We start from the raw sequence: 15,018 nt of genomic DNA on the forward strand, positions 1-15,018 counted from the left end.
TTTTTTTTAAAGATTTTATTTATTTATTTGAGACAGAGAGAATGAGAGAGAGAGAGCACATGAGAGGGGGGAGGGTCAGAGGCAGAAGCAGGCTCCCTGCCGAGCAGGGAGCCCGATGCGGGACTCGATCCAGGGATTCCAGGATCATGACCTGAGCCGAAGGCAGTCGCTTAACCAACTGAGCCACCCAGGCGCCCAAGAATCAAGATATTTAATATTAGCATTTCCATGATCTATTTTATGGGAGTAGGGAAGTTAGAGGTTTTTCTTTTTGTATATATTTCATCACCTGAGATGTACGAAATATATATGGTATATTTTCCCTAATACCTCTGCTCATGCAGTGGGTACTAAAGATTCCATGAGCTGTAAAAATATATATTTGAGCATAATTTGCTTAGTGAAGTCTATATTATTTTATTAAGTAATCTCTGTGCCCCACATGGGGTTTGAACTCACAACCCTGAGATCAAGAGTTGCATGCTCCAACTGAGCCAGCCGGGTGCCCCTTGCTTTATGACGTCTTAATGTGAATCTATTTTCTGATGCTTAACTGACGGTTTTTCATTTAGCAGATTATTATAGCGTGTTAAAAATTCTTTCAGAAGGTGCTCTGCAGTGTATAGTATTGTTATGAATATTAACATTCTTGCTAATTGATGCTCATAAATGTTGTAAGAAATTAGAGACATGTAGAGGTTATGGAGATCTCTGTTACAAGAGTTTGGAAAAATCTCAGTTCGATAATATGAAAGGCATTAATTGTGATTTTACATCATGCTTCAGTTTTAAGGAATTCTGTGGTCTTGTAAGATTCAGTTACATGGAGTCTGGAGCTCAGATTGTTTAGAAAATGGTGACATCATTTGTACAGATTCAATAACTGGTTAATGTTGTTGCTAATTGGGTATGTCATTTTTTTCTCACAAAGTGAGGTCAGGACTTCAGAGCCAGCATTGTAAGTTATGTCTGTCTAATGCTTTAAAGTATTAATAAGTATTTCAGTTTTACAGGGCACATATATGTCTCCTTTCAGAATTTCTACATATTAGAATATGTAGAATTAACATTGTTAATTTCTATTTTGTACTCTACCCTTAGCTACACGAAACTTTATCTCCAGTTTGGTTTTACTCTAAGGATAATTCAGGTTTCTTCATGCTATTATTCATTTTACCAAAGATCTAGGAACAGATTTCGAAATTATTTGCTACTTTTAGCCAATGGTGGTATGGTTCACAGCAGTTTTATCATCCATTGTTATTTCAGAAATTGTTGAAAACCTGATTTTAAGAGATAATTCACCCAGCATACCTGAGGCAATTGACAGACTCTTTGCCGACATAGCAAATATCAACAGGGAGTCTATGGTTGAAATACAGGATGCTCAGGTTGGTATAAAAACAATTTTGTTTATTATAAATTTTTTTTGAAATATTTTATTTTTAAAGATTTTATTTATTTGAGAGAGAGAGTGAGTGAGAGAGAGAGAGAGAGAAGGAGCAGTGGGGGGGGGGGCAGAGGGAGAGGTAGAAGCAGACTCCCCACCGACCCATTGTGCAGGGAGCGTGATGTGGGGCTTGATCTTGGGACTCCAGGATCATGACCTGAGCCGAAGACAGATGCTTAAGCAACTGAGCCACCTAGGTGCCCCCAAAAGATTTTATTTTTAAGGAATCTCTACACCCAACATGGGGCTCAAACTCACAACTCGGAGACTAAGAGTTGTATGCTCCACTGACTGAGCCAGCCAGGTGCCCCTGATAAATTTTGATGATTCACCATTTTAATTAAAGTCCCGTATAAGTAAAAAATAAAATAGTCTTTATGATTAACCATTATAAATACATAGAAATCTGTTTTTGGATTTTCAAGCCTAATGGCTTAATAACAGCTAAAACAAAGAATAAATGATACAATGCAGCATAATTAATTGCTCAATTATGTGAAACTTAATGAATACAGAAATTCAAAGAGGAGAGAGATCCACGTAGACTGTAGTAGTTGCTGAAAGCTTTGTGCATGTTCCTGGTGAGACTGAACTGGATTTGAGTTACATAAAGACAATGGGAGGAGGTATATTAGGTAAAGCCAGTAGTATGAATAAAAGTGCATAGATAGGAATGAACAAGTTGTGTTCGTGGGACAGTCAAATAATTACTCTAACAGTGGGTACATTTTGGGGGAGGCAAGGTAGAATGGTACTAGATTACGGAGGGCCTATAAATGACCAACAATAATCACGTATGCATAAAACATGCAAGAAAAATAATATCATTGGAGGTGGGCAGTATTTTAACTGGCTAAGAAAATGTTTCTCTTGCTTAGGTTGAAGAAATGGCAGTAAACCTGTGGAACTGGGCAGTTACCAAGGGAGTAGGTTTGGTTATAAGTGCAGAGCAGAAAGCTAAATGTACGTATACATTTTGTGACTTGTGGTATGAGTAGTAGTTTTATTATACATTAGGTTGTGTTCTTGCAGTTTAAATAATATTTTGACTAGTTTACAGATGGATATTTGTTAAAATAAAACTAAACAAAATGATCCATACATAGAAGTTTCTCAAGCAAACATCCTGAATTTTATGTTTTTTTTTTTTCAGAGATTAGCTCCTGATTAATAAAAGCATCACTGCAAGAAATAGTCTGGTGGTGAACAATAAAGATGATAAAAGGGTAGGAAAGTGAGAACTTGAGGAAATGTTAAAGGACATGGATTATTTTCCCTGGAGAAGAGATGATCAGAATCTTCAGGGTTCTGAAGGACTATCAAATAGTAATTTCCTTTCTCCATTAATAATAGAATGAGAAATGTTGCCATATGAGGGATTTAGATTTAAAAATCGGTAAAGAATAATTTCCTCATGAGGTGGGTTGATGAGCTTTAGACTGAGTTACTGAGAAAAATTACAGAAGTTTTTTCCTACCTGTGAGAGCAAACAAAAAGAGTAACAACAAAACAGAACCCCCAAGCCGCACTCATCTGCTCGGATGCATTATATGTGGTCCACTGTCTGGCAGAGTTCTGGTGCTTTAGCTAAGTGGTTGGGTCTAGTGTGCTGACAGTTAACCAATTTTCAACAAAGATAGTGACAGTTAATGCATTTATGGAAAGTATATTGCCCCATTATAAAGGGTACATCGAGCCAAAACGTGAATCTCTAGACTGCTTGGCTTTGTAAGGACAAGTGAATTTTGTCTGTATGCAGCAAGTAGACTTCATTGCTAAGTGTTTATCTTTATGAATATAAACCAAACTGTGTACAGTTTCAGTGTAGGTCTAGGGTGATTAATGGTTAATATAGTCAATAATATACTTATTTATTAGTCCATTCCTCTATTAGGATGTTTAGAGAATGGTTCTACCTCTTTAACTCTCAGATAAATGTTGATATTGCTCCTCAGAGCCTTTGACCCTGTAGTTATGGGACGAGTTAGAGATTTATCTGTTGGAGAAACTTAGTACACAGTCGAACTGTGTGATATTAAAATCTAAACTCCTACTGTTCTATCAAGGAACATTGTTCTCGCTGTTTTTCACTATTTGTCAAATAGTAGAGATTTGGTAGCTGGACCTCTCCCAATGTACTGACTCTGTGCATGTAGCAGTTCTTAATTAGACATTTGGGGGCTTGTTCTGTGTATAGTAATTTTAAGAAACAGTGGAAAACAGGATGTGAGTGTAGAAAGCCTCTGATATAAGAGTTTTATTCCAAAAATATGTTGATTGGAAGATATTTTGTCTCCTTAAAAGCAAATTCAGTGTGCCCGGATTATGGTATGTGATGAAAAAGTTATCAAGATTTATAACCTACAATTTTTTGTTATTGGGAAGAATTATGGAACACTGAACAGAAACAGGAAAGTCAGAAGTAGAGGAATGACTTGTAAATTTTAGTTTTAGACCTGTTGCATTTGAGGTGACAATAAGTTTGGAGATGTGAGACTAGAACTTATGAGAAAGGTCAGGTTGCCTAGAGATTTGGTAATTACTCACATGGAGATGATTGTTGAAGCCACACGAGTAGTTGAGTTCTCTGAGGGAGAAAATAAAGAGCAGTGTTTCTTTTTTTTTTTTTTTTTTTTTAAAGATTTTATTTATTTGACAGAGACACAGAGAGAGAGGGAACACAAGCAGGGGGAGTGGGAGAGGGAGAAGCAGGCTTCCCGCGGAGCAGGGAGCCCGACGCGGGGCTCGATCCCACGACCCTGGGATCATGACCTGAGCCGAAGGCAGACGCTCAGCGACTGAGCCACCCAGGCGCCCCAAAGAGCAGTTATTCTTAAATATTGGTATAAATAAGAATCACCTGTGGAGTCTGTTAAAATGCAGATGCTCAGGCCCCACCATTGGAGACTTTGATTTATAGGTTTAGGATAAAACCTGGATATGTATATAATTTGAAAACTGTTCCCATGTACACCAAATTTTAAGAACCAATGGTGTTGAGAGAACAGAGTAGTGAGATTTTTACCTTGACTCTGGCAGTTAAGGACTGGGAAGAAAAATAACGAGGATAGGAGACCAAAAGTGACAGATTATTCTAGAGGAGACTCACTATCCATTTATTGAGTGCCTACTCCTTATAGGATTGTCATACCATATGGCAGGCAGTAAGTGAAAGGGGCAAGGTAAGACTCCAGAAGAAAAATACCAGGCATACATTATGCTTGAGGATCTGGGAAGGAGTGGATTAACAATAAAAATAAAGAATTCACAGATGCCAGAGGATGCAACACTGTGTTGTCTGAAGTCAATTGAAATACCAAGCTTCGGGCACTGATGGAACAGAGTAAGGCAGATGTAAGGAGTCAGGCAGCAAGCACCTAACCAGTATGTTTATAACACAGAGGGGCCAAGAACAGGCTGGTGAGAAGGCAAAGATAAAGCAGCAGTAGCAGAGAAAACATCTTTATACTGAAGTAGCGTTCTGTCTTGGCCTCAGCTGCCTTTGCCAGAAGGCGTATTGGTGGTGACTATAAACAGCCAGATCAAGAACATGGGGATGGGAGCAAAGTTCTTAGACGAAGGCATTTCCCATAGAGGGAGACTGCTCAGTGCTGAACCGAGACAGTGTGAGGTGAAGGAAGTAGCATTTTTTAGAAAAGATTTTATTTATTTATTTATTTGGGACAGAGAGCAAGAGAGAGTGTGCACACTAGCCAGCAGGGGGAGGGGCAGAGGGAGAGAAGAGAATCCCAAGCAGACTCTATGCTTAGCATGCAGCCCGCGGCGGGGCTCAATCCCACGACCCTGAGATCATGACCTGAGCTGAAACCAAGGGTCGGAAGCTTAATGAGCTGAGCCCCCTAGGCGCCCCGGAGGTAGTATTTTTTTTTTTATAAGATTTTATTTATTTATTTGAGAGAGAGAGAATGAGAGACAGAGAACATGAGAGGGAGGAGGGTCAGAGGGAGAAGCAGACTCCCCGCCAAGCAGGGAGCCCGATGCGGGACTCGATCCCGGGACTCCAGGATCATGACCTGAGCCGAAGGCAGTCGCTCAACCAACTGAGCCACCCAGGCGCCCACGGAGGTAGTATTTTTTAAAAAGGTTATGGTCATTGTGAAATGTTGCTCTGAAGTCAGGGAAGGTGATCTTTGGTAGTACAATTTTAGAAAAGTGGTAAGGATGCAAAACAGATTGCAGGGGCTTAATTAAGGAGATGAGTGAGTAGCAAGAAAGTAGAGGTAGTAGATAGACCATTCAATTTAAGAAGTTTGTCTTTGAAAGAAAGAAGTGAAATAGAAGCTTGAAGCACAGTGGGGTTAATTGATGTTTTTCAAGGAAGAGAGACAGATATGTTTGAAGGTAGAAGGGAAGGAGTAAATTGAGAGGGGGGTACTGAAGATATCTTTGGAGAGGGAAAATGATTGAGAGATCAGGTTCCTTGAGAATACCAAAGAATTCGTAAACTTTGGAAAAAATAAAGGAAATATCTTCAAAATTGGAAAAGCAAGACAAAGCAGATATATGACTAGGAGTTATTTTATTGGGAGGTTTTTTTCAGAAATAACTTTATTAAAGGATGACTAGAATTTATATTTCATGATGGGTAATGAGAATCTGACTATACCCCATAATTTCATCTGGGCAAATCTCTTTTTCAATGGAATATTAATTGAAAATGGTATTAGTATAGGTTGAGTGGCTGCTGAGATCTAACATCAAAGCAACTAGTTCAGTTATTTATGAAGTCATCTTTAAAAATTGGACAAGTTTTATGATGAGAGAAACTATGTAAATAAAGAGCTTACAGTTATTCAAACTTTCCTATTTTCGGGGGAAGTGAACTATATAATGAAGATAATCTATATTTTCTAAGTTACACTTCAAGAACTTCTACATCATCAACAGAAAAGAATATATTTAGAAAGATTCACAGTTTAGGGGAATAATCTAAAACTATTCTGGTGTTCAGAAATTTTGTCAGATGTTGAATAGCTTTTTTTTAAGATTTTGTCAGAGAGGGAGAGAGAGAGAGAGCACAAGCAGGGGGAGCAGCAGGCAGAGGGAGAAGCAGGCTCCCCGCTGAGCAAGGAGCCTGATGCGGAACTCGATCCCAAGACCCTGGGATCACGACCTAAGCCAAAGGCAGACGCCCAACCAACTGAGCCACCCAGGCATCCCTGTTGAATAGCTTTTGATTCCAGTTTTACTTAGAATTATTTTTGCTGTCAGCATAATACACACAAAAGCATCACATGGAACTAGGTATCTTCAGTGAGTCTTCAGAATTTAAGACCTGCAGAACTTAAAATTTGAAAACTAAATATCTGTCTGATTAGAGATTAGAGTATTAAGCAAATAATTCATTTGATAATTTTCAGCTCATTTACTTTTGATAATTGATTTTTTAAAAAGGATGTTACAGTTATCATTTTAACAAGACTGGTTTCACTTTGCTCCTCTTTTCTCTTTATAAGTATATATAAAAGGAGAATGAATGTTTTGTGTTTATGGGTGTCTGATTACTGTTTTGCAGTACGGCATGTTGCTTGCAAGTTGGTGTGTATGTGTGGAGGCTCAGCTGCTTCCGAAGAAGCTATTCGAAGACAGATTTTGGTAAGTCCTAATTAAATAAGGAGAAAGTGCAGATGGAATGAAATAGCCATTACTCCTATGAAGATGGTTAAAGTTGGTGTGACCCGGGAAGGGGGTTAGATCCTTTAGTGCTATCCATGTTCCTTTTATGATAATTGTACCTATTACAATGAAAGGTCTCAGCAGTACTGTCATTACAGTGATTCAGTGGACTAAGTATTGAACTTAAATTCAGGATTTAGTAAGTAATAAAAAGTAATAGTTCTCTGCTTCATCATTCCCTACCCCTGTCTTGCTCCCTAGAAGCAAGTGTTATTTTTTTAGTGGAAAATGTTTTTCCCAGTGTTCTAAAATAGTATTTTATTGAAAAGCTCAAATGTGCACACAAAATAGATAAGATGGTACAATGATTTCCCCATTTCCCCATCACTCAGCTAGAGTTATCACCAATTCCTGACCACTCATTTTTTCTATATCTCCTCCAACAGCAAATCCCTGACCCCATGGGTTATTTTGAAACAAATATAAACACATCATTTTGTTCAGAAATATTTCAATATGTGTCTCTAAAACACAAGGTGTCTTTTTTTAAAGATTTTATTTATTTGAGAGAGAGAGAACATGAGCGGGGCAGAGGGCAGAGAGAGGGAGAGCGAGAAGCAGACTCCCCGCTGAGCAGGGAGCCTGATTCCAGGCTTGATCCCAGGACCCCAAGATCATGACCTGAGCCAAAGGCAGATGCTTAACCAGACGCTTAACCTACTGAGCCATCCAGGTGCCCCAACAAGGTGTTTTTTTTAATTCAAACAAACCCAATGCCCATGATCATACCTGATAAAATTTAACAAAGATTTCCTAAAATCATCAAATATCCAGTCTTCCCCTCCTGCCTGCATGTTCCCACACTTCAGACTCTCACACTCTCACTCTTTTACTTGATCTTGCTCACTTGTGTGCTCTTTCTTTGCTCCTCCCTCCCTCCATTTGGTTTCTTAGAACCAGGATTAAAGAAAGTCCACACCTTCTATTTTGTTAATATGTCTCTTTTCATCTGCATGTTTCCCCCTCCTTTTTAAAAAATCTGTTGAATAAATGTATTTGTTGAAGAAACAAGGTTGTTTGTCCTATAGAGTTTCCTAAATTCTGGATTCTGATGACTGCATCATCATGGTATCATTTAATATAGCCTTCTGTCCCCCGTTTTTCCTGTAAACTGGTAGGTAGATTTAGAAACATGATCTGATTCAGGCTCAGTTTTGTCAAGAATAATTCATAGGCAGTATGGTATATTTCCGTCAGGAGGTACTAATATCTATTTGTTGTATTAGTGCCCTTTGATGATTATCGTCCCTGGGTCCATTATTTCTGTAGGGGTTTGCACATTCTATTTCTATATTCCTTCTTTGTTTATTAACTGGGATAGAGAGAAACTTTCCCTCATCAACTATTTGGTTACCTTGAAGTATACCTTTATAAGAAAGGACAGTCTTGACTTGTTCTTTTTTTTTTTTTTTTTTTAGCAGTTTTCAGAATGAGTTGGTTCTTTAACATCCTTAAATGATGATCAGGTAGATTTTTTTAAAAGTGTCATTGTGAACTCATGGATTTTAACATTTGTAATGCATTTCAAGCCATTTTAGTTATTATTCTTATTGAAGCACCTATCTTTGGCCAGAAGGAGCCTCTTGATGTGATTCTGAAGCCTTTTAACACTACTCCAGTAATCCTTAATTAAAACTGAAATAATAGTCAAAATTTGATTTCTGATATGGCAAGATATCCAGTCTCATTTTGTATAGTTCCTGCCCTAGTCATTCCTTGAAAGAGCCATGTTTCCTTTTAGTGGAGAATGTTATTTAGAAACCACAATCTGGAAGTTACGAGTACTCATTGCTACTGCATTGGTCTTTGTTTCTAGACCTTTTTACTAGACAGAGTTATGAAATACATATATTTTTGAAAGACAAAATATGTAATGAGTTCATAGTGATATTTAAAAAAATTTATTTATTTATTTATTTGAGAGAATGAGAGAGTGCCTGCGTGAACTGGGGGCAGGGCACAGGGGGAGGGAGAGGGACAAGCAGATTCCATGCTGAGTGTGGAGTCCAACATGGGGCTGGATTCCATGACCCTGAGATCATGACCTGAGCCAAAACCAAGAGTCAGATGCTCAATTGACTGAGCCACGAAGATGCCCCTCCATAGTGATATTTCTAATTGGTATTTAGGGTTATAGGATTTTATTTTATTTTTTTATTTTTTCTATTTTATTTATTTATTTATTTTTAAAGATTTTATTTATTTATTTGAAAGAGAGAATGAGATAGAGAGCATGAGAAGGGGGAGGGTCAGAGGGAGAAGCGGGACTCGATCCTGGGACTCCAGGATCATGACCTGAGCCGAAGGCAGTCGCTTAACCAACTGAGCCACCTAGGCGCCCCATGGATTTTACTTAGCTTCTTGACAATCTTGGTGGCCCTGGCAATCTTGGTGCCTAACAACATTAATATAATGAATGGTTTTATCCAAAAAATGTATATTTATAATTGTTTCATAATACATCAATATCAATATTGATTTCTAAAAATAGTTCAAGAAATTTTTTATACTTTTATTCTTTTTTTTTTAAAGATTTTCTTTATTTGATATAGAGACACAGCAAGAGAGGGAACACAAGCAGGGGGAGTGGGAGAGGGAGAAGCAGGCTTCCCGCTGAGCAGGGAGCCTGATGTAGGGCTCGATCCCAGGACCCTGAGATCATGACCTGAGCCGAAGGCAGACGCTTAACGACTGAGCCACCTAGGCACCCCTATACTTCTTTTATTCTTAGTATATGTCTCACTAGGGATGTGTAGTTAAAGTATTTTTTAAATATTATTAAAAAATATTTTTAAAGATTTTATTTATGTATTTGAGAGAGAACATGAGAGAGAGGATGAGCAGGCAGTTGGGGGGAGAAGCAGACTCAGGGCTCGATCCGAGGACCCTTGAGTTCATGACCTGAGCCAAAGGCAGACGCTTAATGACTGAGCCACCCAGGCACCCCTTAAAATATTGTTTCAAAAGTACTCGAAATAATTCCTTTTTCTGTAATGAAGCTATTGACTTGATACATAGTTAGATTTATTATTTATTTCTTTCTTTATTAAAAGATTTTATCTATCTATTTGACAGAGAGAGACACAGCAAGAGAGGGAACACAAGCAGGGGGAGTGGGAGGGGGAGAACAGGCTTCCCATGGAGCAGGGAGCCCGATGCGGGGTCGATCCCAGGACCCTGGGATCATGACCCGAGCCAAAGGCAGACACCTAACCGACTGAGCCACCCAGGTGCCCCAGATAATTTATTTTTGTTTGCTTTTGATTTTTGACAGTTGCTTTTTTTCTGCCCTTAGGATTGAATTTTGTTTTATAATTATGTCAAATATTTACATGGTTCCAAAGTCAAATCTACTGAAGGAAGTATATTCAGATAAGTCTACCTTCTGTCTGTGTCCTCTCTACTCTGTTCCCTCACTTCCCCTGTGGATAGCTATTTTGTTTATTGTTTATCCTTTTTTTATTTTTTTTTTCAAAGATTTTATTTATTTATTTGAGAGAGAGAGAATGAGAGAGAGCGAGTACATGAGAGGGGGGAGGGTCAGAGGGAGAAGCAGACTCCCTGTCGAGCAGGGAGCCCGATGCGGGACTCGATCCAGGGACTCCAGGATCATGACCTGAGCCAAAGGCAGTCGCTTAACCAACTGAGCCACCCAGGCGCCCTATCCTTTTTTTTAAATAAAACAACAGGTATATATTCATGTCTTTCCCCACCCCAAAGGTTCTTATATAAATGGTAGCATTCCATATATATTTTTTTTCCACCTTTTTTTCACCTCATTTAGTGTTATATCCTAGAGATCACTCCATAGCAGTATATAGAGATATTCCTCATTTTTTATAGCTATACAGTATTCAGTTGGTACATGTACCTTATTATATTCAACCAGCTTCCTTCCATGGACATTTGGGTGCTGCAATGAATTGCCTTGTATATATGTTTTTTTCTTATTTTTTTAAAGCTGCTACTAGTAATTATTTCTGTTTTCACATCTCATGGTTACCTCCATATATTTTATTTATTTTATTTTTTTATTTTTTTAAAGATTTTATTTATTTATCTGACAGAGAGAGACACAGTGAGAGAGGGAACACAAGCAGAGGGAGCTGGAGAGGGAGAAGCAGGCTCCCCGCTAAGCGGGGAGCCCGATGTGGGGCTCGATCCCAGGACCCCGAGATCATGACCTGAGCCGAAGGCAGACGCTTAACGACTGAGCCACCCAGGCGTCCCGACCTCCATATATTTTAATCATACATTCGTATCACTGTCTTAGTTTGTTAGGGCTGCCATAACAAAATAACACAGACGAGGTGGCTTAAACAGTAGAAATTCATTTTCTCAAAATTATGAAGGCTGGATGTGTAAGATAAAGGTGTTTGCAGGTTTGGTTTCTTCTGAAGCCTCTCTCCTTGACAGAGAAGGCAGATGGCTGCCTTCTCACTGTGTTTTCATATGGCCTTTTCTCTGTATGCATGCATCTCTGGTGTCCCTTTGTGTATCCAGATTTCCCCTTATTAGGACACCCGTCAGATTAGATTAGGGCCCACCACAGTAGTCTCATTTTAACTTCATCACCTTGTTAAAAGCCCGATCTCCAAATACAGTCCCATTATGAGGTACTGGGAGTTAGGGCTTCAAGATACGAATTTTAGGGAGACAATAGTTCAGCCTATAATAATAATAATAATAATAATAATAATAATAATAATAAAATCTTGATTTATCAGTTTTACATATGATCTATTTTTTTGTGCTATGATAGATGAACATTTATCTTCCTATTATTTTTTACCTCCCCGTATTCCTCCTTTCAGTTTTTGTTAGCTATATTATACTACTTTTAATTTATCTGATGGCAACCTTTTTCAACCTTAAATGTAATATATTAAAATTTTTCTACATCAAAAACTGATGATGTACTGTATGTTGGCTAACAGAACATAATTAAAAAAAATAAAAATCCAAAAAAATTTTTTCTTTCTCCCATCAATTTTGGAGAGTATATTTTTACTTTCCACCTTGTGAGGATATTTGTACTTTTGCATTCTCTCTACCTTTCCCTCATTTTTAACCTTCCAACTTCTGTTAACTTCTAATATTTGCATTTTTGGCTTTGTTGATTTTGAAGATAGAAAACTAAAAGGAGCATTTTACTGATTGTGACTGCTATACGATTTTGTGGATAATGCTATTTCTCTTTGTTTCCATCTGTTAGTTCTCTTCATTCTATTTCCTTAGATATTCTTCTGTTTGTTGAGTGTGATGTCCTTTAATGAGGTCGGTTTCCCTCAGTTGTTTGGGGATTCTTGCTCAGATTTGATTTGAGATTTCTTGATAGTCTGTGAATACTGTGTCACGCTGTTTACCATAACCTGAATCAAGTGACTGATCAAGAGGTAGGGCTGGATGTTTTGTATTGGCCTGTGTTGTCAGCCATCTGGAACTCTATTTTTCTCTAGCCTAAGTGACTGTACTCACTGTTCCTTCCTGGGGAGGAGGGAAGATACCTCTTGGGGGGGAGGCCAGCTGCCTGATACTACTATTCACATCCAGCATGTTTTCCACATTTTGTATTTTTGTGCATTTTGGTATGTGGGTTTTTGTTTCATCCCATTTGGTGTCTGTTTTTCAGAAGTTCCTCATAATTTCAGGTCAAATGAAAATGCCCCTTGTTTTTCAGGACTCTTATTGATAAGAAAGATATGTATATATTTTCTCTTATTTCTAGGGAATATATATATATAAATCCTTAGAGATTATATGTATCACATATATGTATATGACATGACATATATAATTTCTAGGGATTTATAGTACATAAAATTTATACTGAAGTTTGTAGTATACTTATATCCTATATGTAAATTTATAGTAAAATATACAGTATATTTATTATATATATTTTATACATGCACACATACACACACACATACATATCATTTCTAGGGATTTGTAGAAGGGGTAGAGCTGTAGTATGTGCTCAGTCCTCCATCGTGATTCAGTTCTTGTTTGCTTCCATAGTATTTGTGCATATTACATAGCAACTATTTATTTAGATGTCTGTCAGTTATAACACTGTGAGCTTCTGTAGTGTTCCTGGCTTATAAAGGATACTTAACAAACATTTGTTGGGCTAATAAAAATTTTATTAGAGGTGTATTTAAAAACTGGAACCAAGGTGTGTTGAGTTATAGTCTAATGTGTATCATATAACTTCCTTCAAGTATGTGAAGAATTAATTTTTCAGAACTTTCTATTCTATCTATCCCAATATTTTCTTTTCTTTTTTTTTTTTTTTAAGATTTTATTTATTTATTTGAGAGAGAGAGAATGAGAGACAGAGAGCATGAGAGGGAGGAGGGTCAGAGGGAGAAGCAGACTCCCTGCCGAGCAGGGAGCCCGACGCGGGACTCGATCCCAGGACTCCAGGATCATGACCCGAGCCGAAGGCAGTCGCTCAACCGACTGAGCCACCCAGGCGCCCCCCCCAATATTTTCTTTTAATAATTCTTAGAAAATGTGTTTTCAAGTCTATTAATTTTTTATTACTGCTTTTCTTGAGACCATTTCTATTAAATTATGGAGTTCAGAGCAGAACATAGAACTGTAATAAATGCTGTTATTTTTTTTCTGGGGATTACACTACTGAAAATGGACAGAGGATTAAATATTTTATTTAATACTCTCTTCAACCAGTTTGGAGGAGTTGTGAATTTTTAAAAATTATTCTCTAACTTCTCTCTTCTAGATGAATATGAAAACAGGAAAAGGGTGGGTGGATGTTGGAAATGCTGTGATTGCTGATCAGTTTTTTCAAGCTGCCATGACTGTAAGTTACCACTGATTTTTAGCTGTAGCCATTATTAGTAATAGTTGTGGTTATTCTCATCATGACATTGTATTATGATTTTATTTTCCAGGGTCTGGAGCAGTTATATATCAAATTAATGCAGAGAAGCTCCACCGAGGTCCACATGACTTTGCAGAAGATGGCTGTGGAGAGGGACCTTTTCAAAGTGCTTTCTTACCAAGCAGAAGCAGTAGGTATCATGGTCACCATAGCCTTACAGTGGGGCATTTTGTATATGTAAAAGCAAAGTGATGAGATATAACTTACTAGAAGAAAGTCAGGTGTCATTGGCCTTTTATGGAGGATATTATATTTGATTTTTTATCTCCATTTTATATCTGAAGTTAACGTTATTAATGGTGATTAGTATCTGTGTGGGGATGGATGAAGTTAGAAAGGCTGATATATAACTAAACATCATTTTTAATCACTGCATGTAATGTCTGTCATTTCTTTATGGCAGTAGCCTCGACTTGAAACACCTCTCTGTGACTTTCTCTTACATTAACAGTCTGCCTAAAATAATTGCCTGAAAAGAGTCTTCTCATTTGCAGTTGTTCTGGGTTGTTTACTGAGGTTTTCTAAAAGTCTGCTGCTATCAGTGTTTAAAGTTGTACTTTACCTCTGTTTGGCTTGTGGGTTTCCTCCTTTGTCACGGTGCAGTTAGGTGTTCATTTATAGTTGACAAAGTGTAAGCCATGATGAGTTTGCTCTGTGTAATTATGTAACTTTTGAAATGAAAGAGACTTTAAAAATCATCTAGTATAATCCTCTTATTTTTATTTTCTAACATTTTTTATTGAGATATAATTCATATACTATAAAATACATTTAAAATGTACAGTTCATTGGGGCGCCTGGGTGGCTCAGTTGTTAAGCGTCTGCCTTTGGCTCAGGTCATGATCCCAGGGTCCTGGGATCGAGCCCCACATCGGGCTCCTTGCTCCACGGGAAGCCTGCTGCTCGCTCTCCCACTCCCTCTGCTTGTGTTCCCTCTCTCGCTGTGTCTCTCTCTGTCAAA

General features: G+C 37.9%; 1 protein-coding gene across 2 annotated transcripts in view; it reads left to right on the forward strand.

Annotated features, from left to right (window-relative positions):
- TEX11 (testis expressed 11) overlaps positions 1-15,018 on the forward strand; it is a 307,210-nt gene that overhangs the window by 19,820 nt on the left and 272,372 nt on the right. For both annotated transcript variants that reach the window (XM_081808717.1, XM_081808718.1), the window contains exons 3-7: positions 1,270-1,391; positions 2,329-2,413; positions 6,987-7,066; positions 13,896-13,976; positions 14,068-14,187. In XM_081808717.1, coding sequence (XP_081664843.1) covers positions 1,270-1,391; positions 2,329-2,413; positions 6,987-7,066; positions 13,896-13,976; positions 14,068-14,187 — 488 coding nt within the window. The remainder of the gene's footprint in view (positions 1-1,269; positions 1,392-2,328; positions 2,414-6,986; positions 7,067-13,895; positions 13,977-14,067; positions 14,188-15,018) is intronic.

The sequence above is a fragment of the Leptonychotes weddellii genome, chromosome X (genome assembly GCF_054177405.1).
Source record: "Leptonychotes weddellii isolate Sample4059 chromosome X, ASM5417740v2, whole genome shotgun sequence".
NCBI classification, from domain to species: Eukaryota; Metazoa; Chordata; class Mammalia; order Carnivora; family Phocidae; genus Leptonychotes; species Leptonychotes weddellii.